Consider the following 23,385-nt stretch of genomic DNA (forward strand, 5'->3'; position numbering starts at 1 on the left):
TGCAAATTTTATCAAGAGATCATTTTCTTCTTCCCCTCTCCTGAATTATTTGGTACTTCAATCTCATTTTCCAGTCTTCAAAGAAATTTTATTTGCCAGAAATAAAACTGGAGAATAGAAGAACACTACATGGTGAAGCATGTTCCCAAAACAAATTATCATGGAGTTCATAAATCTATTGGCATGTATGTGACCATATATTTCCAAAACTTAAAATTAAAAGAAAACCAGCCCAAATTATTTATTCTACACATCTCCCAGTCATGTGGCTTGCAATTAGAGGTATTTGGGGAATTTGTTTCTACCATTTCCTAGTTACTTTGAATGTATGCATGATCAAAAGGCGACAGAGCTCTAAAGATTCCAAGTGTCTATTAAAAAGCTGTTGAGTGAAAAATGATGAAATGGAGGACACTCACAATAACTCTTGGACTCCTGGAGATCCTAAGACATGCTACAAAAATAGGTCTTTATTCTTAGGAAAATATAGTCAGAGCTAGCTTCCTTATGCTATACATAAAATCTTAACATCAGAGGCAGTACAGATAGTACAGATAGTTTTTGAACTGGTCTCCAAACAAGCACAAACCCACTACGTTGGGAAAAAAAACAGGTAATTTGAGGTTTTTGGCGAAAGACAGTACTTCACACATCTAATCCAAATCAAAAAGCCTGCAGACAGCTTTCAGTGAGACGAAAGGAACGAAATAAATATAAACTCTATGGATAAATAAATGTAAAAGAATTTAAATAAGCTAAAATCTAATTTTTTTTAATTAAAATACTCAGGTACAAGCTTTTGTTTCTCAATGTCAGACTTCTAAATGTTTACCAGACTACTGTTAATATTAAAAACTTAAATCTTTGACCCAGAGTAATACTGATTTGCGTTTGCAAAAAAGGTTGTCCAACTGAATGCTTCTGGTCCTGAAAAACATTTTAGGTACATTATTGAAGGCAGACTGTGGTGTTAATATGTTTTATGTTTTAAGAACTTTTAAAAAGTGACAGACTCAAAAAGTCCATCTATACATTGGCTCAGTTTTTAAAAAATGCCTGTGTGAGCCTTGGTTCATAATTAGCATCTTTAGTGGCATGCCCTATTGAGTGGTAAGATTACTAAGTAAATACTACACCGTAAAAATCATCCCAAGAAGTCTGTTCCATGTATTGTTAAAATAAGTTGTTTATTTGTTAACTTTATACCCACTGATTTCCTGTTCATGTTATGGGTAAGTGGGGAGAAAACAGTCTTGGAGGGTATTATTGGAGTTTTTAGGAACCTGAGCAACCATTTACTCTCGGATCGACTACCTTTTTTAATGCATAAAGCCCTTCTGTATTTTAATTTCTCCCCATCAATTAGTGACTACATCATAACATGATGTATTTGCTGTTTCTGACCAAGTAATTTCAAAAAAGCTGCACTAAAGTTAATTTTCCCGTGTGGTTTGATGTTCATCCTAATACTAAATACATCTTTTCAAATATCTTATATACAATTATATAGCCCAGATTGCCCCATCAATCCATTTGTGTCATTCCTAATCTGTCATGAGAAAATGTTTATACTTTTGTTTAGTCAGATTTGCATCAAGTAGTAAAAGTTCTGCAGTGATCCATAAGATTCTCATGATGCTGTTAAGTGCCATCGTGAACATATTCCTTTTGTGCAATTCAATTCTCCATTTTTAACGTGTGATGCAATTGCAAGGACTAAAAATCTTGCACAAAAAGCATGCTTGGGAAGAATATAATTAACACAACTTTCTCACAAACTAACTTCCTAAAAACTGATAAGCTAAATTTATGAACACTTTTTGATTGCCAAGTAGTCTGCAGAAACAAAATCTTGCGTCTGTTTTGGTTAGGTAACTTTTCAACAATCAAAATTCTTTTTTATAAACTTTTTACCTCAAGGAAGGGACTATTAAAAACCCTTTCCTTGACAATATATACAAAATTTAACTTGTCATCTGTCCATTCTTTGAAGCTGTCAAAGCCAAGAACCCATAAACAAATCACAAACGCAATAACCTACATTAGTTAACATTCCCCCTTTTAACATGTTGACATTTTTACTAAAGGATTAGTTATTTTCGCATTTCCATTTCTCATATCCCATGACATTCCATATAAATTGCATTATTGCTTTATAGGCCACACAACATTCAAAATTATGTTTATATGCATTGCCTGTTTTTTTCTTGATTTCTGATAAGAGTTTGTTACTGATTTTACTACAGAAAATTGAAGTTTGAAAATACCACGGTTAGTATTCTTCTCAGAACTTAATTGTTCACATCACTAATCACTACATGCATATTTAGCTCTGATTATATTGCTCAAAAACTGCACCCATTATCAGAACAGTGCAAATGATATTTAATTTTAAAAGTAATTATAATGGCTTAAATTCAAAGTCATTAAAATGAACACTGTCAAGTATTTTCACTTGAGTTTGTATTTCATCACCACTGTTTACATTACCCTTAAGTATAACCATCAATTCTTCACAATTTTTTAATCAGTTTTCCCTCCCATGTCCCCAAACTAAAATAGCCAAGTCTTAGAAACCCAAAGAGCTCAATACTCCAATATTTTCTTAAAGAACACATTTGTGAACCCACAAAAGTGTTCATCTTTCAACTTTGTCAATGCAGTTAAGTCAAACAACCTGTTCTAGCTTCCCAACAAATAAATCCAGGAATTAACTAAAAGACCTTGACAGTGTCCGTTAAAAATGGTATGACAGTTAAGTGCCAATAGGCATGGCAATGACCTCTTAGATGGGATCATTTTACTCCTTGGACCTGGGAAGTGCCAGCACCAAGGATTACACTGAGATTCGATTTTGCTGAAGGCTACATATAATTGACCCACTTTCCACGACCTAGTGTACTTACTATGTTAGAATGAAATGTACATGTTTTGTGTAGCCCTCAAACTTACGATTTGAGAGATGTACTTTTAAAAAGCACAGGGTTATATATAAAATCAGTGGAAGAAAGTTTCATTAAGCACCAGGAACATATTTTTGTCACCCCATACTCATTTTGTAGGTAAGTTTCAACAACCGGCAAGGCACATTTACATATATTCCAATGAATACTTATTGACAAATTTTAAATTACACTCTATGCCCCAGCTATCCCAGTAACTGACATACAACATACTAAAATGGTTTATTAAGGTAACAAAAAAAATAAAGGAAAAAAAAACCAATTAATGGGAAACATACAGGCTATTGGCAACCACTATTCTAGAATTATGTAAGTACAAATGAACATACTGAAATGTGTGCAATTCTAAGTTTTTAAACCAGAAGATCTGCTATACTAACACACATTTATATTAATGACACATAAAAAAAATAAAAACTTTATTACAAAAATAAGTTACACTCGCCTCCAGCTTACAGTATAAAACAATTTTATTTGCAGGAATGCAAAAATGATTGTTTGCCATGAGCATTTTGAACATATGACATGTCTAATTTTCTTGTTAAATTTGCATTTACTGGGGAACTGGTGTGTATAAAACCTTAATTAGGTATAAGCTCTGATCTTCATCGTGGTGCCTATTGGGTATGTGATATAACTGCAGTATCCCTTTGGGGAAGGGGAGAAGGTATTTCTTTACACCAAGTCCTACTTAAACTATCATTTTACTTTTGACTTTAAGCTATCAACTTAGGACTTGGCAAAAAAATTTTGAGGGTGATTCAATAGAGGATGCTTCACCACTGAACACTCACTGTCATCAAGGTGCTTTAGAAAATTAAAAACATAGCACAAATGATTGTACTCTACTCTACAAGTTATCATGACCTGCATAAGAAATGGAAAGCTGATTCACATTTTTATAGTGATCAGCAGTAACAAATGCACTAATGAAACATACCTTTTACCTAAAAAGCTAAACTACAGCCATATACTAATTTCTATGATTTATGAAAAACTTCAAAATATCCAAATGTCAGGCTTTGCTGTACAATTGTCAGTTTTAGTCTGACTTTTTATAAAGGGACACTGCAGTATTTAGTACAAGTTCGGATGCACTTTTTTGAACATCTGATGTCTTACAAAAGTAACATCTTGCTAAACTATTATACATCCAAATAACTACAATATCTGAAGAAGCAAGGCTGCTTTTTCAGCCACAAAATACGACAAAAGCAAGGCCTGTTATGATGGTCATGAGGAAGTCTTACAAGCCTCTGAAACTAAAGGCAACTAAGAATGTTACATTTGGTTTATTAAAATCTTACCCTCATATCATATTTAACAAGCCTTGCTTTTATCTACAAAGATTTTCTATGTACAGTACAGACAGGGTATAGTTCAATCCTCTGCTACTGAGGTAGTTAACCAACCCTTTAAAAAAGGTTCTGAAAAGAACCACTATCTGGAATGCCTGACTAACCAGCTCTGATGATTACACCTGAAACTGCATCTGAACACAATTCAAAAGTGATTACTATAAAAAAGATATAGACAATCATGATTAACCGTGGTGAGCAGAAATAAATTTTAAGGGTACCAACAGTGGCATTCATCTATATCACTGCAATAAAATTTAAATGCACAAATTCAAGAGAATATTTCAGAATACCACTGCTGAGATCCTTAATTAAAAAAAGAGGGGAAAAATCTACTTAGAGCAGATTTTTTAAAGAGAAGAACTTTATTCTTTATTAAGATACCATGCTAGAAGTTATGAAGGATTTTTGTTGGAACACATTTGGAAAATAGAGTAGCTTTAGTTTAATAACTTGCACTGCAGAGAAAATTGTTAAAGAAATTCATATCAAAGTCCAAGTATTAGTTCAATGTCCCGTATTTGATTCCATGATCTTCATAGGAAGGTCTTCTGCAATAGAATATGCTCCTATACAGCCGAGATATTTAAGGTTGCTTGATTTTCCTTACCATTACTCCACTGCAAGCTTCTGGTGTAATCCCACATAGCAAGTCAGTCTTCATTGTAACAGGTCAGGACCGGCCTCGACCCCTTTTCCCTGCTAGCCAGGTAACAAAAGGAATCAGTTAGATAAATCATTTTAAATCTATTATGTGTACATACATAATGATAACATTAAAAATAAGAAAGCTTTAAATACCCTAAGTCTTATATAAACTCTATCCAACAAGTTAGTTGCCTTTAGAATAACTTAAATTTCTTTCTGCTTGGTTTTCTCACTTGCTTTCAGTTGAATCTTGAGTTTGCTTTTGTGGGGGCCTATTTTGAGAACCCCACTTTTTTCACAAACTGATTTTATTTAAAACACTAAGGAAAAAGCTAACAACTTACACTTTAAGGGACTTGTCCAAATAAATTTATAAGTATTCCTATTTTGAGACATGGAGTAATCAAAGAAAACATCTGAGATTTGTTTACCTAGTTATTTAGAATTCATTGGTTTACTTTTTTAAAAAGCACACCCTTCTGTATCTGTCTCACTTAGCCTGTCAAATATAAATTTCTGAATTTTGGGAGAATTGCAGGTTCACTTTGGACCTTACATCTATCACCACCTCTGCACAAAAAAATAAATAAATAAATAAATAAATAAATAAATAAATAAATAAACAAACTTTAATTTTCCCATCATTGCTATTTTAGACCATGGCAACAGCCATGAAGTTTTTGATATAAACCAATTTGTGAAGTAAATTTAAGCTTTCAATATTTACTAATTAAAAATGTTCTTTTCATCTCAGAGGGAAGCACAATGACTTAAAGAAAATTCAACTTATAAACACTCACATTATTCCCAATATCACATTAGTGTTTCTTTGCTGTCCCATGCTGCACAAAAATAATCAAGAGGGGCAATATACTCAATTGAGTTTTACACTGTTAGGATAAACTTCAAACAACTAAAGTGTTAAGTGTATCCCACAACTCTTGTACCTGTAATTGTCCTTGTTATATAGTTTATCATAAAGTTAAGAGCTATAAAAATACTTACCAACTTAAACTTACTACACATACTAATTATTAATTTTGGTTGATAACATGAGTCTGTTGTATAATAGCACTTTTAAACCAGAAGCAGAAAACTGCAACAAATCAGTGTTGTGTAATGTGCAGACATATTCCACACAAGGCTTTACAAGGCACGAAACCCTTTAATTGGCCTTGACATGCTATACAATTTGAACCAAATTTGCAGGAATTTTTGTGAAAAACGAATTGTAAACACAGTTTTAATAAGTATACATTTAGATGTGAATTTTTTATTGAAATTAACAACAGCATAAAGAATACAAGTAGCCAAATGGTTTTGAAAACCCAATTAGGTCAAAGTCTAAATTAAAAATAGCAGTTGTGTACCAATTTACCTTATTCTAGCAATTTAAGTTGGTAACATACAAATAGTTGTCCTGATACAAGATATTAAAGACATACTTGGTTTTTAATCAACTACCTTTTCAAGACACCAAATCTAAACACTACCCAGAAACATTGTATATGCTACAGCCAATGAGCCAAATTCTCAAGCAGGAATGCAAACTCATTAACTATTTCTCTCTTATCTAAGAATACCTTTATTGGAAAAAAATTAAAAGTAAAAATAAATCAGTTTGCCAGAAGCAGTTAGTTAGAAGTGTGGCTTTGTTCGTGTCCAAGCGGATTGTTAAAATATATACATAATGGGAAAATCTTGCCAGATGTCTCAAATTATAATGGCACCTGTTCAGATTTAGGGCCACTTTCTGGTCAACCTATCAGTCTCCAATTTTACAGGTGCCCTATTGTTTCTATTTCCACTGTTGCCCAAAAGTATCCTGATAGAACTCCTGGTTTTCAGTTTTGTAACCATAGTTACCAGAATGATCACCACCTTGGAGCGGTTGCTGAGCAATGGGTTGGGAGCCCCAGTTCTGATTATTGGTCTGGCGCCGCTTGGAATCTGGCTGGTTGTACCCATCAGCTTTGCGCTTTCCTCCTACATTTCCACCGCGGCCACCCCTTGCACCACGTACCCCGCGGCCTCTTTGTTGTTGGGCACCTCCTCTCGCACCACGAACGCCTCTTGCTGATCCAGGGCCTCCTCTCTGTGAATAACCGGCTCTACCACGGGGAGGAGCAGCCCCACGACCTCTGGATGGAGCAGCACCCCTTGCTCCTCTACCACCCCTTCCTCTAGCTCCAACTTGAAAATCTTCATAACCATAGTATGGATCTTCATATCCACCACGATAGTTATGGTAATCATAGCTATAATAATCATAATAATCTTCATATCCATAATAATCTGGAGGATATCCATAGCCACCTCTACCTCCACGCCCTCGACCTCTTGTTGGGGGGGGCATATGAGGTGGACCATAATAGTAGTAATCATCATACCTATTAAAAAAAAAACACACACAAAGATTAGAGTATAAATCAAATTAGTGAGTTAACATGCAGGCATTTGTAGCAATCAAAGTCTGTTTTAAGACTTTAATACAGAATTATTTGCACTATGTAAGTTCTTAGTAGTAATAATCAGGACCAGGATAAAAGTAGACATCCCAATGTATCAATGAACCTTATTTATCCTTTATGATTTTATAAGGATATGAATTCCGATAACAGAATTTTTACAAACTGGTTAGGCTTTCAAACATCATTCTGAATTACATCTCCTCTACTTTTGTACTTCTAATACACAAAGGTCATTTATTATAAAAATGAAATGGCAATGTCAGGTCAATTAAAGGGCCAAAATTTTCCAATTTCTTCAGCAAAATGGTAAATTTTTTGTGTTTGGTTTTTTTTTTTTTTTTTTTTTTCCTCCAGGACAGAGTTTCTTTTGTGTAGCTTTGGAGCCTTGTCTTGGACCTCGCTCTGTAGACCAGGCTAGCCTCAGAACTCAGAGATCTGCCTGCCTCTGCCTCCCGAGTGCTGGGATTAAAGGTGTACACCACTATCACCCACCTGCAGACATTGTAAATTTTTGTAAAGACTTATTTATTATATATAATGTGTTCTGCCAGTATGACAGACCTCATTATAGATGTTTGTAAGCCACCGTGTGGTTACTGGAAATTGAACTCAGGACCTCTGGAAGAACAGCCAGTGCTCTTAACCTCTCCAGGCCCAATTTTCCTGTTAAGTCATTTGAACCTTCAGTAAACTTAGAAAGGAAAGCTTGCTCCTTTAACCCTAACAAGTAACACCATGGCTATAGCACTGTAGAATGTAAGTATTATTACAAACCAAACCAGAGTAACAAATAATGTGGGTCAGAGGTTGCTCTTTCAGAAGGCCTTGATGGGTTCTCAGCAGACATGGCAACTCATAACTGCTCCTAACACTGGTTACAGGAATCTAACACTCTCCCTCTTTCTGGCCTTCATGGGCTCTTGTATGCATATAGTGTACATTCTAACACTAGCATATTTTTTCAATAATATTATTACTTAAAACTTAAGATGTATGTATTACTGACCTGAGAGCCACAATAATTCCAAAAAACATGTAAAAACAATTTCCCTGTAAAATAATTTACTTTATTTGTTTTGGGAGATGGGGGAACTGAGTATGCATAACTTCCATGGTAGAAGTCAGAGAACAACTTTTAGGAGAAGGTTCCGATTCTCCTTCCACCATATGGATATATTCCTAGGACAGAATTTGGGTTGTCAAACTTGGCAGCTAGCAACTTACTTGCTTAGTTACCTCACCAATTCCAGAAATAATTTCCCTATTTACACTCAATTCATAAAGGCACAACTTTTCCCTATTCCAACAATGGACACCTAAAAAACACAATTCTAGTACAAAAGGTTTCCAGAACTTTTTTGATAGAATATGTGGGTTTTTTGTTGTTGTTTTTTTGATTTTTTATTTCGCGATAAGGTTTCGTGTACCACTACCTGTCCTGGAACTCAATCTGTAAACCAGGCTGGCCTTGAACTCAGAGATCCACCTGCCTCCCATATGCTGGGAATTAAAGGTGTGTGCTACCGTCAAGATAATTTTTAATCTAGCATAATGATTAGTATTTCTGACTTAAGGAAGAACACAAGACAAACGGCTAATCTATGTAATGATTCTCACCAGGGATAATGGTTCTGTTCCAACTCCTACCACTGGGTACATTTGGTAATGTCTAGGGACATAAGTGGGTGCTGCTGCTACCTAGAAAAGGCTGGGGATGTTGTTAAATGTCTTACAATGGAAAAAAAAATGGAAAACCTAAAATGTCACTAACATAAAGACAGAGAAGCTAAGGGTTGGGGATTTATCTCAGTGGCAGAGCATTTGCCTAGCAAGTGCCCCGGCCCTGGGTTCGATCCTCAGCTCCAAAAAAAAGGAGACAGGGAAGCAAGCCATAGTGTAAGTGGTTAAACATAGAAATTATAATTTATTGTTTTTATTTTATGTACATTGGTGTTTTGTTTGCAGGTATGTCAGTATAAGAGTATCAGATCTCCTGGAACAGGAGTTACAGACAGCTGTGAGCTGCCATGTGGGTACTGAGAATTGAAACTGGCTCCTCTCTAAGAGTAATGCTCTTAACCACCAAGCCATCTCCCAGCCCCAAGCATAGAAATTATGGGGCCAGAAACATTGCCTTAGTTCAATGCCATCTCTATACTAATTACTGTGTAACTAACTGGTCTTAGGCAAGTTCACATCTGTGCCTCAAGAATTTCCTCATCTCAAACTGAGTAAAAGATTCAGATGCAATGTGGATTTTCAAATACATGTTAATGCTTTAATCAAGTTACAAATGTAACTTCTCTCATCTCAACCTACAATAATTTGTGATACTTACATATTAATAATCTCTATCTTCTAAAAGAAATGTGAAAAAATCATTTTTATTTCGTACAGAATATTCAATAGTTTGAGTATTAAGACTGAAAATTCTTTTCTTCATTTATACTCCCACCATCAAAACTATACAGTGCACTTCTTTAGTTCTTCAACAAAATATGGATCACAATGATAATTGTTGCATAAGGTATCTGAAAAATTCAAACTGACCACAACTTACTTAGTTGACGTTTGAGATTAAAGGCCAGAACTTACTATCCTCCAACTGGACATTTAACTGTGTAAACTAGAATGTGGTCACTTTTTTGATTATAAAAATAACAGGTATACATAAGAAAAACCTTCCTTTTCTTTTGCAACTCACAGAAAATTGTCCTAAAATACTATTAACTAAGTGGGGCATGGTGGCCCACACCTTTAATCCCAGCACTCATGTGGCAGAGGCAGGCAGGGCTCTGTGAGTTCAAGGCCAGTCTAGTCTACAGAGCAAGTTCAAGGACAGCCAGGTTTGTTACACAGAGAAACCCTGTCTCAGTAAATACTGATTTTATGTTAAACAGCAATTACCTGTGTTTCTCCCTAACAATTTGTAGAGTACTATCTTCAGTTCTTAGACTCAACAAAGTAAAAACACTTGTAAAAAACACTTGGTTTTGTGTACATCATGGGAGTGCATGGCCCAGCGCACATAACAAAACCAGAGGCTAACCACAGGGTCCTAGAAATTGAACCAAGTCTCTAAGCTTGATGGTTAACAACACTGAGCCATATCAGTAGCACCTCCCACTTTTCTTTCTTCATTAAAAAAAAAAAAAGTTTTTGTTTACTTCGTGTGTTCACGCACAAGCATGAGGACAAATAGGATGGGCTGTTTCCCATTCGGTTTCAAGAAAAATGGAACTCAAGTCAACAGGCCTCTTTACCCACTGAACAATCTTGGGGACCCCTCTATTTCCTTAATACACACACCTACACAGAGAAACTCTGTCTCGAAAAGAAAAAAATACACACACGCACCTCCTTGAAAAGCCTCTATCTATAAAAGTGTCTCCAATTAATACAATTCATCACACAAATGTATTTCTAAGATTTTCTTTTTTACTTTTGTGTATGTGTATATACACACAAATGTACATGAACACAAGTGCCAGGAGAGGCATCAGAATTATCTACAGCTAGAGTTATAGGAAATACCAGATGTTATGAGATACCAGATGTGGGTGTTAGGAATTCAACTCTGTCCCACTAGTACTGCAGCGAACACCTTTGACTGCTAAGCCATCCTTCAGCACCCCTAACTTCTTTAATATTTTATTTTACTATCTATATTCATTTCACAGAGTCTATTCGTCAACCTATGAAATCTTTGAGTGAGGAGATATTTTTTAAATGAATCTTTGTATCCCTCTTTGGTGCAAAGGTAACAACCTAATAAAACACTTAATATTCTATACCTCTCCAAGAAGAAATTCCCAAATAGTCTTGGTGGCACACACATTTAATCCCAACACTTGAGGGAGAGCAGGTAGAGCTCTCTGAGTTCAAGGCTAGCCAGGCTAGTAAGTGCTATACAGTAAGACGTGGCCTCAAAAAAAAAAGAAAAGGGAAGAAAAAAAAAAATCGAGATGGGGAATACTCATCCTTTTACAAAAATATTAAGTCATAAAGATTACTAATATACAAGGTACTTTCAGAAGAATATACAGTAACATTAAAGGCTGACTTTCCCTTACTCAAATATAGGCTACTAAGAATTATCACAAATATGGTCAACAGAAAGACCTTAGTAAACAATTAGATCCTTGCCATTTGTTATACAAAGTTCTCAATTCAAGTTGTTTTTAAAGGGAGTTCATGGATTTGATGTTTCAGTAACATAAATTATACCAAAATTATATGCATATAATTTTTCTTTAGAGTATTCATTTTTTACTCACATTTGATTCTTTGCTGCTTGCCTCTGAGCTTTTCTTTCTTTCCTTTTCTGATCTGGTGGCTTAGCAAAAACAATTTCAATATTTTCTCCCTCCAAGTCTTTACCATTCATTTCTTCCATAGCCTTTAAAAAGTAAGACAATGATCAATATGCAAGAAGGGCTTTCAAAGTAATTTTACTTTAAAACTTACAAAATATTTACATTAGCTCTGAAAGCTAATAAACATGGCTGGACTTTAACGATCTTCCTCTTCACTATTTTTACTTAAGAAATTGGGTGAGACCAATAAAGGTTTGCTTGAGTGAATTTCATAACCTGAACTCTGCCTCCAATTTATAAAGCATGCTGATTTTAAAACTTAAAAACATTTGTCTACTTTACATGCCTATTGAATTTCTACCACTTGTTTACCTTGACAGCACCATCTCGTTCATCAAAATGAATGAAAGCATAATCTTTTAGCTTCTTCACTCGTTCCAGTTTCCCAAACTGACTAAATGACTTTTCTAAAATTTCTTCCGTTACAGTATTGGCAAGGTTGCGTACAAACAGCACTTTTACCTGAAATAAAAAAGCAAATTCCCTAAATATTTCCAAAGAGTTCAATTTCTGAAAGCAATTACCCCATCATATAAAGCTAACTTGAATTACAACTAGTAGAACATAAGATATATAGCTTCCAACTTCTCCCATAATACTAAGAAGTGAAACAGCTAGTCAAGTGAAGGGGGAAAAAATAACAGCTAATTACCAAAACAAGTTTTACCATGAAAACTGCTCATCAGTTATTAGCAAACAAGCCAGCTAGCTGAAGTATAAACTACACACCTTTAATCCCAGAACTAGGAAAGCAGAGAAATACAGGAGATCTCTGTGAGTTCAAGGCCAGACTAGTCTACAAATTGAGTTCAGGACAGCCAGCTGTTACAGAGAAATCCTGTCTTGCACAAAAAAGGAGGAAAAAAAATTCCAACAAACAAAAAAAACTACATACATATTGGGATTACAAACGTTTGTGAGGATGTAGAAGGAGAGAAATTTTCATTCACAGAGGAAGAGATGTAAGACAGGCCCTTACAAAACTAAACATATAGTCTTACTTTATGATCTGTTATTATTCCTTGCCATTTTTATTCATGAGTTGAAATTTTTTATGTTCATACAAAAACCCAAATCCAGATGCTTCTAACAGCCTTATAACTCCCCCAAATTAGAAAGAATCAAGATATCCCTCAGAATATGAATGGACACAGCAAAACTTTTAGATACAAGCCAGGCACTGGTGGTATATGCCTTTAATCATAGCACTCCATCCAATCAGGAGGAGGCAGGAGAATCTACAGGCGTCTAAGGATAGCCAAGACTACACAGAGAAACCCTATCACAGAGCCAGGAGTAGATGGTTGCTATAGAGTCATAAAGCCACAAAAAGAGGGCACTTAAAATGTTACCACCGCCAAGTGGTGGTGGCAAACGCCTTTAATCCCAGCACTCGGGAGGCAGAGCGAGGCGAATCTGTGAGTTCGAGGCCAGCCTGGTCTATGGAGCAAGTTCCAGGACAGGCACCAAAACTACACAGAGAAGAAACCCCGTCTCAAGAAACCGAAAGTTACCACCACTCTGAGAAGTTTCTATCATTAATTGCAACACTGAAATGGTAGAGACAAGAGGCTGTCAAGGTTTAAGGGGTAATCAGACAAAGCACAGGATTTTTCAGAGCAGTACTACAATTTCTAGGATACTATAATAGTGACAACATGTTGTAATCTGAATCTCGACTCTCCCTCAAAGACCCATATATTAAAAGCCTGGTCTAAAGGCTGTGGTGTTTTGGAAAGGTTGTGGAACCTTTAGAAGGTAAGCTTACTAGTAGACCCAAGGGCTGAAGAGATGGCTCAGAGGTTAAAGCATTGGCTGCTCTTCTAGCGGTCCCAAGTTCAATCCCCAGGAACCATATGGTGGCTCACAACCATCAATAAAGGGATCTGGTGCCCGCTTCTGGCATGTAGGCACATATGCCGGCAGAAAACTCTATACGTAGTAATTTTTTTTTTTAAATTAACAAGGTGCTAAGTGTCTATAAAGATTTCTATTTTCACTTTCCATGCACTCCCATTTCTTAGAGTATAACTCTAATCGTTTAGTAAACTATACTTTTTGCCTTCAAAAACATCATTTAAAACAACGCATGAAATTAGTTTGGTAAGTTTTCCCTCATCCTCCTATTACCCCCAATAAAAATTGTTCTACCTAACTATATTTACCTTTGCCATAACTTCAGGATCAGGATCTTCTATGGGATCAGCCCATTCAACAGTTCCAACATTTCCCCAGACTTTGACTTTACCACTCATTAACCTACGCCTTGCCTGGGCAGCTGTTTTGTGATCTTCATATTCAAGAAAGCAAAAGCCTCTGTTTTTTTTCTTGTCATCCGGTTGGTGATATAAAATGACATCTGTGAGACCCTCTGAAATTAAGCAAACATTCCAGAAGTCAGTTAACTGGCAAAAATTTGTAAAAGCAAAGCTTTGTTTTACTAAGATAATATTTAAGTTAAAAAAAAAATGAGAAATAATCTTAATTTCTAAGCTAGACACGTTTTACAAAGAACAATTATTTTGAAATGGACCAAAAGTCAGGTGGTGGTGGGACAGGCCTTTAATCCCCACACTCGGGAGGCAGAGGCAGGTGGATCTCTGGTGAGTTCAAGTCCAGCCTGGACTACAGAGCGAGAGCCAGGACAGCCAGGGCTGTTACACAGAGAAATCCTGTCTTTAAAACAAAAAAAAAAAAAAACAAGCAAACAAACAAACCTCTAAGAGATCCCAATAATTTTCCAAATCAACCCTGCCCTAGTATTCTAAGTCCAGAAAACCCAATGAAAGTAAAATATTTTTTAACTAGCCCCAAGGACCATTTTGATTCCACTAAATGTATGAAAGGCAAATAAAAAAAAAAAGAATCTTCATATCACTTATAAAAATGTTATCACCTTGTCAAACGTGGTTAGATTAATTCACTGCATTAAAAATCTATTTAGGAGGGAGTGGTCACGTGTACATGAATGAACCCAGGTCTTCAGCTTAGGTAAAACTTTTACCTAGGCTGAACTACATCAACAGCCCTTACTTTTTGTGTATTTGAGATAAGGCGTCACTATTTGCCAGGCCTAAAATTCATTTAAATGGCATCTTTTTCTGCTCTCAAATATACATGGTATTACTTCAAAGGAAAACAGTAAATATTGCTAATGCTGAACACTTTTCTGTTTATAAAGACTATTAACAATAAATTTCTGAACACTATAGGCAGATGAACAATTAAAAAAATTATGCCATGTTAACAATATATCTACTTATAACCATTTGCTCCTTTAACATGGGGGGAAAGCCTCATTCATATGTAAGAATTCAAAACTAACAGCTAACTGGGCAGTGGCGGTACACGCCTTTAATCCCAGCACTGGGGAGGCAGAGCCAGGTGGATCTACAGAGTGAATTCCAAGAAAGGCTCAAAAGCTACAGAGAAATCCTGTCTCAAAAAACCAAAATATAAATAAAACAAACAAACAAAAAACTAACAGCTTAAGTATGGAAATAAATACAAGGAAGGGATGTACAGTGTCACAGACTGAACTCAAATTGCCGCTGTGTTCCCATGTTTAGTTTTGTCTTACTGTTTTTAAGGCAAGGTCTCATGGTGCACAAACTGGCCTCAAATTCACTATGTTGAACTTCCTCTCTCCTCCTACCAAGCACTGAAATGACAGGTGTGTTGTACCACCAACACCAGGCTTTATGTAGTTATGGAAATCAAAGCTAAGGCTTTGTGAATGCTAGGTAAACTCTATCCCCGGCCCTATCTATTCCTAAATTAGCTTAACTGCAGGAAATTATCCCTAAACCTCTATGTATACTTACTTGTTTTCTTTAAATTTATTTATGTGTATGGATGCTTTTGCTTGTATGTCTGTGTTTGGTGCCCAGAGGCCAGAAGAGGGTGTCAGTTAACCTAAACTGATGTTTCAGAACCACCAAGTGTTTGCTGGGAATCTAACTCTAGGCCTCTGAAAGAGCAGCCAATGCTCTTAACTAGCAAGTCATCTATCTCTCCAACTCAATGTTTGCTTACTCCTCCACCACCGACACAAGACAGAGACACAGACACACAATTTTTCTTTGTATCCCTGGCTGTCCTAGAACTCAAGAGATCACCTGCCTCTGCCTCCTGAGTGCTGGCATCATCACCATCTGGCTTATCTTATTAACAAGGTTACCTAACTCATAAAGCTTAAGTAAAAATTCTTACTGAACAAATACAGAATTTGTACTGTTTAGAACAACACTTGGCATCCAAGTATTTTCTCTTCATTACTGATAAAGTTGTACCTCCTGCCAATTAAATCCAACTTACCTGTCACTTTACTAAACTCTTCAAGAATCTGTTCCTTGGTTTTACTCTTAGGAATAGAGCCCACAAAAAGCCTATTGTTGGCAACTGAGATGCAGACACCAATGTGCTTTCCGGAACGAATTTCATGATTATTATACTGAAAGAGGAAAAAGGTATACAACATTTTAAAATTATTGTTATATATTCATTATAGAAGATTCTCAATCCTATGCAAAGGTAAAACTATTTGTTTGCAAAAACTTTAGTACTTTGTATCAAGTGTTTTCAGTTTTTAAAAAAGCTTCCTTTCTCTTATGGGGGAAAGCATATAAAAAAGGTGAATTATTAGGGATGTGAAAGAGAAAAAGACGTAAGGTGGGGTTAAAAAAAAAACAGGACTGGACATGATTAAATTACATTATATGAATATAAGGAAATGCCATAATAAAGTTTCTTTTTTCAATTAATACCCAATAGTATAAAAATTTTAGCATAATTCCCATTTTAGAAGGAATGGCAATCTAAGATTTCACACACATACATCAAGAAAAAAAAAGGCTCATGATTTTAATGTCAATTTGTTTCTGAATTCTTTAAGTGAAAAAATACTTGAAATTAAGTGACAATATCTTAATCTCTAAAATCATTCTTCCATCCAGGTGTTCAAAAACCATGGAAATCTCAGTCAAGATGATCAAGTTTCCTGCCTCCAAAGTAACCATAACATACATAAATACATTTTCTCATTCCCACATCCTCTTGTAACAAGTTTCAGTAAATATAAAAATATAATAAAAAAAAATCTTCAAGTCTAAAGATGAGATCTTTTTTTTCTATATATATTTAGCCGTATTCTTTCCCTTCCATTTGATTTTCGCCAAATATACAATAAAAATCAAAGGAAAAAGACTAGTTGTTTTTTCTTTAAAAAAAAAAAAAAAAGGTAGATTGCCAACTATGAAACTACAATAAAAAGTAAAAAAGTAAATGTAAGGCCAGGCGATGGTGGCGCACGCCTTTAATCCCAGCACTCGGGAGGCAGAGCAGGCGGATCTCTGTGAGTTCGAGACCAGCCTGGTCTCCAAAGCGAGTTCCAGGAAAGGTGCAAAGCTACACAGAGAAACCTTGTCTCGAAAAAACCAAAAAAAAAAAAAAAGTAAATGTAATATTCAAGTAACCATATCCTATAGAATGGTGAGATATGGAAGAGCACTTCAAAATATAATCTTATCAAGTGACAATGTATCAATCTTACTATTTACAAAGTTTTGTTTTGTCTTTCAGGCCAGGGTCTCTCTGTGTATCCCTGGCTATCCTGGAACTCACTCTGTAGACCATGCTGGTCTCAAACTGTCTCTACCTCCTGAGTGCTGAGATTAAAGGCTTGCCCCATCATAGCTGGGCCAAAATTATGAATTGTAGTTAACAAACTTAAAATTAAAAAAAAAAAAACCTCAATTTTATATGTTAATAACAATGATAAAGACAGGAATAATTCTTGATGAACCAATCCCACCTATACTTGACTTCAAGATCTACTTTGTCACAAATGGTAAGAACCAAGATGAGTTCTAGTCTTGCAAGACAGGCATTATCTGCTATTACAGGACATAGATAATTCAGGGAGGTGACTCATCACCTTGTTCATCTCCAGATAATTAAAGTTTACATACATTATCTACAGTTCAGTTTAATGGCTTCATTTTTGATCAAGCCAATTAAAGATTTACATCTAATTCTCAATATCCATACCAAACACATGATTTTAAAGTTGCAAATTTTGCCTATTTTCATCTGAGGTAGAGGTATGTCTCAGTAGTTCAAAGCATTGTTACTCTTCCAGAGGGCACAGGTTAGATTCTCAGAACCCACACAATGCCTCACACCCATTTGTAACTCCAGTTCCAGAGGCTCCCATACCCTCTTCTGGACTTTGCAGGTGCCAGTTAACATACATAGCAGACACATATAGTTCAGATACACAGTAGGCAAAAACACCCATAAACACATAAAAACTATAGTGTTGAAATTTAAAAAAAGAAAAAAAGAAAAAAAGGAAGTCTCAGATTACCATGCCACTGAGATACATCAAATATATCCCAAAACTCCTGGCTTATTTTCATTTCTCTCCACAATACCTATATACATACACATTTCTAAGATACATAATTTTTGAATCTCTGAGCCTCAAAAAATTTTGTCAGGTGGTAGTGATGCATGCTTCCAGGACAGCCAGATCTCCGTAGAGAAAGGAGGGGAAAAAGTTTCCCTGAAACTTTCACCAGCTAAGCTCATCCAATAAACCGAGCTCATACAAACACTCTTGATCCACAAGTCCTATAATGGTCAACAAAAGCACTCTTTCATGATGACATCCCCCTATAGTACTCACTAGGAGTAATTCTGGTCCTCGGGAGACATCTGATGTTATTGGTTGCCACATAATGAAGGGGACAATTGGGAGGCAGGAATATCACTCCTGGTATATGATGGATAGGAGGTCATACATTCTATTCTAACACAGCACAACCAAATTTATCAGTTAACAAGAGGCTGACAAATCTTGTCATGTATTTTATTTTTCATATAGCATTTACATTTTTATTTACATATTATCTTTTAGACAAAAAACCTCTCATTTTTGTTTTGTTTTGTTTGTTTTCCCCGAGACAGGGTTTCTGTGCAACTCTGGCTGTCCCAGAACTCACTTCTGTACAAAAGTCTCCTATAAACTTAAAAAAAAAGAAAGAAAAAAAAAAAAAGAATGTTTTCTGAAAAGAATGACACAGTAGTTGAATCTATTATTGCAGTAGATTACAACATCTTATTTTCCAAATATTTAATCTAAATTGTATTTTACCATGTAGTCTCCTACCCAACATTCACATAATTTAGCATTAAATAGCCAGCCTTAGTAATATTAACAAATGCTTTCAATTTGGTCTTGTAGTCTGTTTAACATTTAAAAACTGATCAAATAAAATATCAGGAATAAAATGGAAACTACAAACTTTAAATATAGACAGATACAAGTTACAGTAAGGTTAACAGAAACTTTTGATTCATATTCTCATTCATATGTTCTCTCTCCATTTAAATGGTCTAAACAAAAGAAGGTATTTACTTAAAATACTTAGGCCAAATGTGATGACATGCCTTTACTTCCAGCACTCCAGAGGCAAGGCAGGTGAACTCTTATTTAGTTTTGAGGCCAGCGTGGTCTACATAGTGAGACCCTGTATCAAGAGCAAAGCAAACAAAGAGAAAAAAAGAACTAACTTTAAAAATATCTTGGCAAAAGCCGGGCGGTGGTGGCGCACGCCTTTAATCCCAGCACTCGGGAGGCAGAGCCAGGCGGATCTCTGTGAGTTCGAGGCCAGCCTGGACTACCAAGTGAGTTCCAGGAAAGGCGCAAAGCTACACAGAAAAACCCTGTCTCGAAAAACCAAAATATATATATATATATATATATATATATATATTTTATATATATATATATATATATATCTTGGCAAAAGTTTCTTGGTTATACCAACAATTATTATTGAAAGCAAACAAAGTCCTTGGCGGGGGGGCACGACGGACACTAGGAAAAGGAAGAAGAAAAAATTCCTTAAAGGCAACAGTAATCAGAAATTCTAAGTACTGGGCATAATGGCACATGTCTAATTCCAGCACTCAAGAAGCAGAGCAGGTAGATCTCTGTGAGTTGTAAGTCAGCCTGATCTACAAAATGAGTTCCAGGACAGCCAAGGCTATGGTTATGTCTCCAAAAGAAAAAGAAAAAAACTTTAAGGGAACCCACCTGTCTGTAAAGTAGCAAACACTTCTTCAGTCACAAACATTGCAGCACTACTTCTAAGTAATGAATATTTCTACTAATTATTATCTACAGAAAAACCATGTCCTCCCTTCTAAACCATCATCATATGCCTGGATCAACACAGGGTAAAATGAAAGATTAAGTTTAGAGTGATTTAAATAAAATTGTAACCTTTTCACCCATATCTGAATAAACAAAAAGCTGAGTGCAGTGATGCACATCTGTAATCCTAACCCTTGGAAGGCTGAGGCCAGAGACCAGCATGGGCTATATATGTGGACAGATTACAAAGGAAAGAAGGGAGGGGAGGAGACAAAGGGAGAGGTGAGAGAATACCTACCTCATTTCCTGCTGAACAACCCTGAGTCAATGGGAAAGAGTACAAACAACCTGATTTTTATGAGAAGTTCTAATTTAATGATAGGCCCTAACTTTTGAAACATGTCCCTCAGGCAGTTAGGGTTTTTCAGCACAGCATGATGATATGAAGGATAAACAAAATGTGAGGCATTACATATTTAGCAAAATGGGTTCTCAAAAAGGTTTTAAAAATCTAGCTTTCTGGCCCAAAGTCAGTGAGGTGACCAAGAATAAAATAAAGAGGAATTCTGACCACTAATTAAAGTGTGAAGAGATGGCTCAGGGGGTAAAGTGATTGTCATCCAAGCCTAAGGCCCATACCATGAGTTCCCATACCCAGAACCCATGCAAAGTCAACACAGTAGCACTGCAATACTAGCACATCTTAGAGAAGGGAGGCAAGAGACAGGAGAATCCCTGGAAAATTACTGACCAGCTAGCCTGGCATGCATAGCAGCAAACAGCAAAGATAGCCTGTTCCCAAGGTAGAAGAGGACTAACCAATACCTAACGTTGTGTTCTGACCACTCTATGAGCACTGTGGCACATGAGCACCTGTGCATTCATACAGACGCATTTACTCTCACTCTATCTCTCTCTAATAAGCCTGTACACACTCTCACTCAAAACACTCTCTAATAACCACCTGCGCATACTGTCGCACTCACACACAAGACAAAACACACACACACACAAACTTAGCAATCTCATATTTGAATTGTAATCAAGAAGTGATTACTATCATAACTCTTCTCAAAGCCACTATATACTATAAGCCTGTTCGTGTATTTTTTTTTCCGAGACAGGGTTTCTCTGTGTAGCTTTGCGCCTTTCCTGGAACTCACTTGGTAGCCCAGGCTGGCCTCGAACTCACAGAGATCCGCCTGGCTCTGCCTCCCGAGTGCTGGGATTAAAGGCGTGCGCCACCGCCGCCTGGCAATTAGTCACCCATTTTCTTAAATTGTATTTCCTTTTCTTTTTATTTTTTTTCTCTCCCCCCCCCCCCCACCTGAGGATCGAACCCGGGGCTTTGTACTTGCTAGGCAAGCACTCTACCACTGACCTAATTCCCCAACCCCCTGTTAATTTAATTACATTTAATTACAAAGTTTTCTCTATGTTGAGACAAAAACCTTTTCTTAAAAATTCTACAGTGAAGCCAGGCAGTGGTGGCGTACACCTTTAATCCCAGCACTCGGGAAGAGCCAGGCGGATCTCTGTGAGTTCAAGGCCAGCGTGGTCTACAAAGTGAGCTGCAGGACAGGCACCAAAACTACACAGAGAAGAAACCCTGTCTCGAAACAAAAAACAAAAAAATAAAAAAATTAAAAAAAAAAAAACAAACCTGTTTCCTTATTAGAAAAACAACTCTTCAGATTCCTACACAAAATGCTCAGGACTTAAGTTGTTTTTTATGTTTGACTAATCATTCTATTCCAATAATGGCAAGCAAAACTACCTACCTCCAAGAAGCCAGCACTCTCAAGTATCACTTCAAAGTGTCATCTACAATATAATATTGGTAGATACAGACTGAGATTGAGGAGACTAAATAATCCACCCATAGACACATACACCTCTACTACACATACTCTAGCTTATCTGACAGTCACAGCACATTACTTACATTAGTTACACAAGGATTTGACTATATCTTGTGAACTATTTTTCCTAGGCTATCAAATGTTTCAGACCCTGATTTTCTCATCCAATGTACAATCTTTTTTCTTCAAAATCACTGACCTCCTCCTTGTTGTTATAATCCCTCTTTTGGCCTCTGTTCTTTTCATTCAAAGATTTCCCATTATTCAACCATTTATGTCATGCCACCCACTCCAAGGTTCAAAACTTTCTACTATGCAAGAAAGCATTGTCATTTTATAAAATACCTCTGGCATTTGTTACAGAAGCTTTATCTTATATTTATTTACATAAAATGTTACAACTAGCCTATTTTCTTCACTGTGCCACTCACATCTTTCTCAGGCCTTCTCTACCAACCCCAACCCATGTAAATCCTTTCACCCTTCTTCCTTTATCCTTTGCCCCGTTTGCTTGCACTTCGATTATAGATAACCTCTCCTGTCCATATAAACTCTCCAAAATCAACACTTTATCCACCATAGTAGAAACTGTCATGTTAACACTTCTCTCATATATAGACTACAGGATTTATAAACACATGACATGAATGCAAAAGGGGAATTATGTGAAGGAAGAAAGCGGACCAGTAAGGAAAGAAAACAGGAGACAGGGGAAGCAGTGACAATGAACAAGGGACTATGCTATGTTAAAATTTAGTAATGAAAATTAGAGACCCAAAAGAATTTTAGTAAGTTCACATGTTAAACACACTTAAGTATTTTCTAAATTGCTGGTGAAATATTTCATGGATTTATTTCACCAGCTTCATTGTTTAAAATGGTTATATATACATGATGGTAGTATACACCTGTATATGTGTATGCATGCAAGTTTGTGTTTAAGAAAGGGTCTCATAACATAGTAAAATTAGCTTCAAACTCATGGCAAAAACCTTAGTCTCTTGCATGCTGCATTAATTCACCAGCAGACACACACACAAAAAAATCAACAGTAATAAAAACTTCACTGTCAATATAGAAGTAGAAATCTCATCTATCAGTATTAACACAGGTACTACTAGGCAGTGTTTTTTGTTGTTGATTTTTCCATGACAATATTTGTACTCTGGAGAATTATGATGGACCCTGCAGCCACTATCCACTGAATCCAATTCAGCAACACAACACACAAGTAAACATACATACTTGCCTGTACTGTCCTCTTTCCTGTTGTTTTTTGTTTCTAGGTTTTGCTCTTTTTTTGTAAGGGAGGGATGTTTATCTTGTATGTACAAGTGTTTGGGCTGTTTATGTGCCTGGTAACTCCAGAAGTCAGAAAAGGGTCTCAGATCTACTGGAATTGAAGTTATAGATGGAGTTATAGATGATGGTGAGCCACTAAGTGGGTGTTATAAATGGAACCCAGGTCCTCTGTAAGTGCAACAAGTGCTCTTAACAGCTGAGCAATCTCTCCAGTCCCTTGTTTTTGGCTTTTTGATGTGTGTTT

At 36.2% G+C, this 23,385-nt stretch overlaps 1 protein-coding gene across 5 annotated transcripts in view; it reads right to left on the bottom strand.

Moving 5' to 3' along the window:
- Positions 1-450: 450 nt before the first annotated feature.
- Positions 451-23,385, bottom strand: part of LOC114697302 (synaptotagmin binding cytoplasmic RNA interacting protein) — a 36,372-nt gene continuing 13,437 nt past the window's right edge. Inside the window, exons 7-12 of one of the 5 annotated variants that reach the window (XM_028875545.2) lie at positions 16,134-16,269; positions 13,982-14,187; positions 12,129-12,278; positions 11,718-11,839; positions 6,851-7,359; positions 451-5,023 (exon numbers count right to left, since the gene is read on the bottom strand). In XM_028875545.2, the coding sequence (XP_028731378.1) occupies positions 4,995-5,023; positions 6,851-7,359; positions 11,718-11,839; positions 12,129-12,278; positions 13,982-14,187; positions 16,134-16,269 (1,152 nt within the window). In that variant the 3' untranslated portion in view covers positions 451-4,994. Of the gene's footprint in view, positions 5,024-5,931; positions 7,360-11,717; positions 11,840-12,128; positions 12,279-13,981; positions 14,188-16,133; positions 16,270-23,385 lie in introns of those variants that run through there. The other 4 variants (XM_028875548.2, XM_028875547.2, XM_028875544.2 and 1 more) reach the window with 4 other exon arrangements.

Source organism: Peromyscus leucopus, chromosome 7, assembly GCF_004664715.2.
Source record: "Peromyscus leucopus breed LL Stock chromosome 7, UCI_PerLeu_2.1, whole genome shotgun sequence".
Classification (NCBI taxonomy): Eukaryota; Metazoa; Chordata; class Mammalia; order Rodentia; family Cricetidae; genus Peromyscus; species Peromyscus leucopus.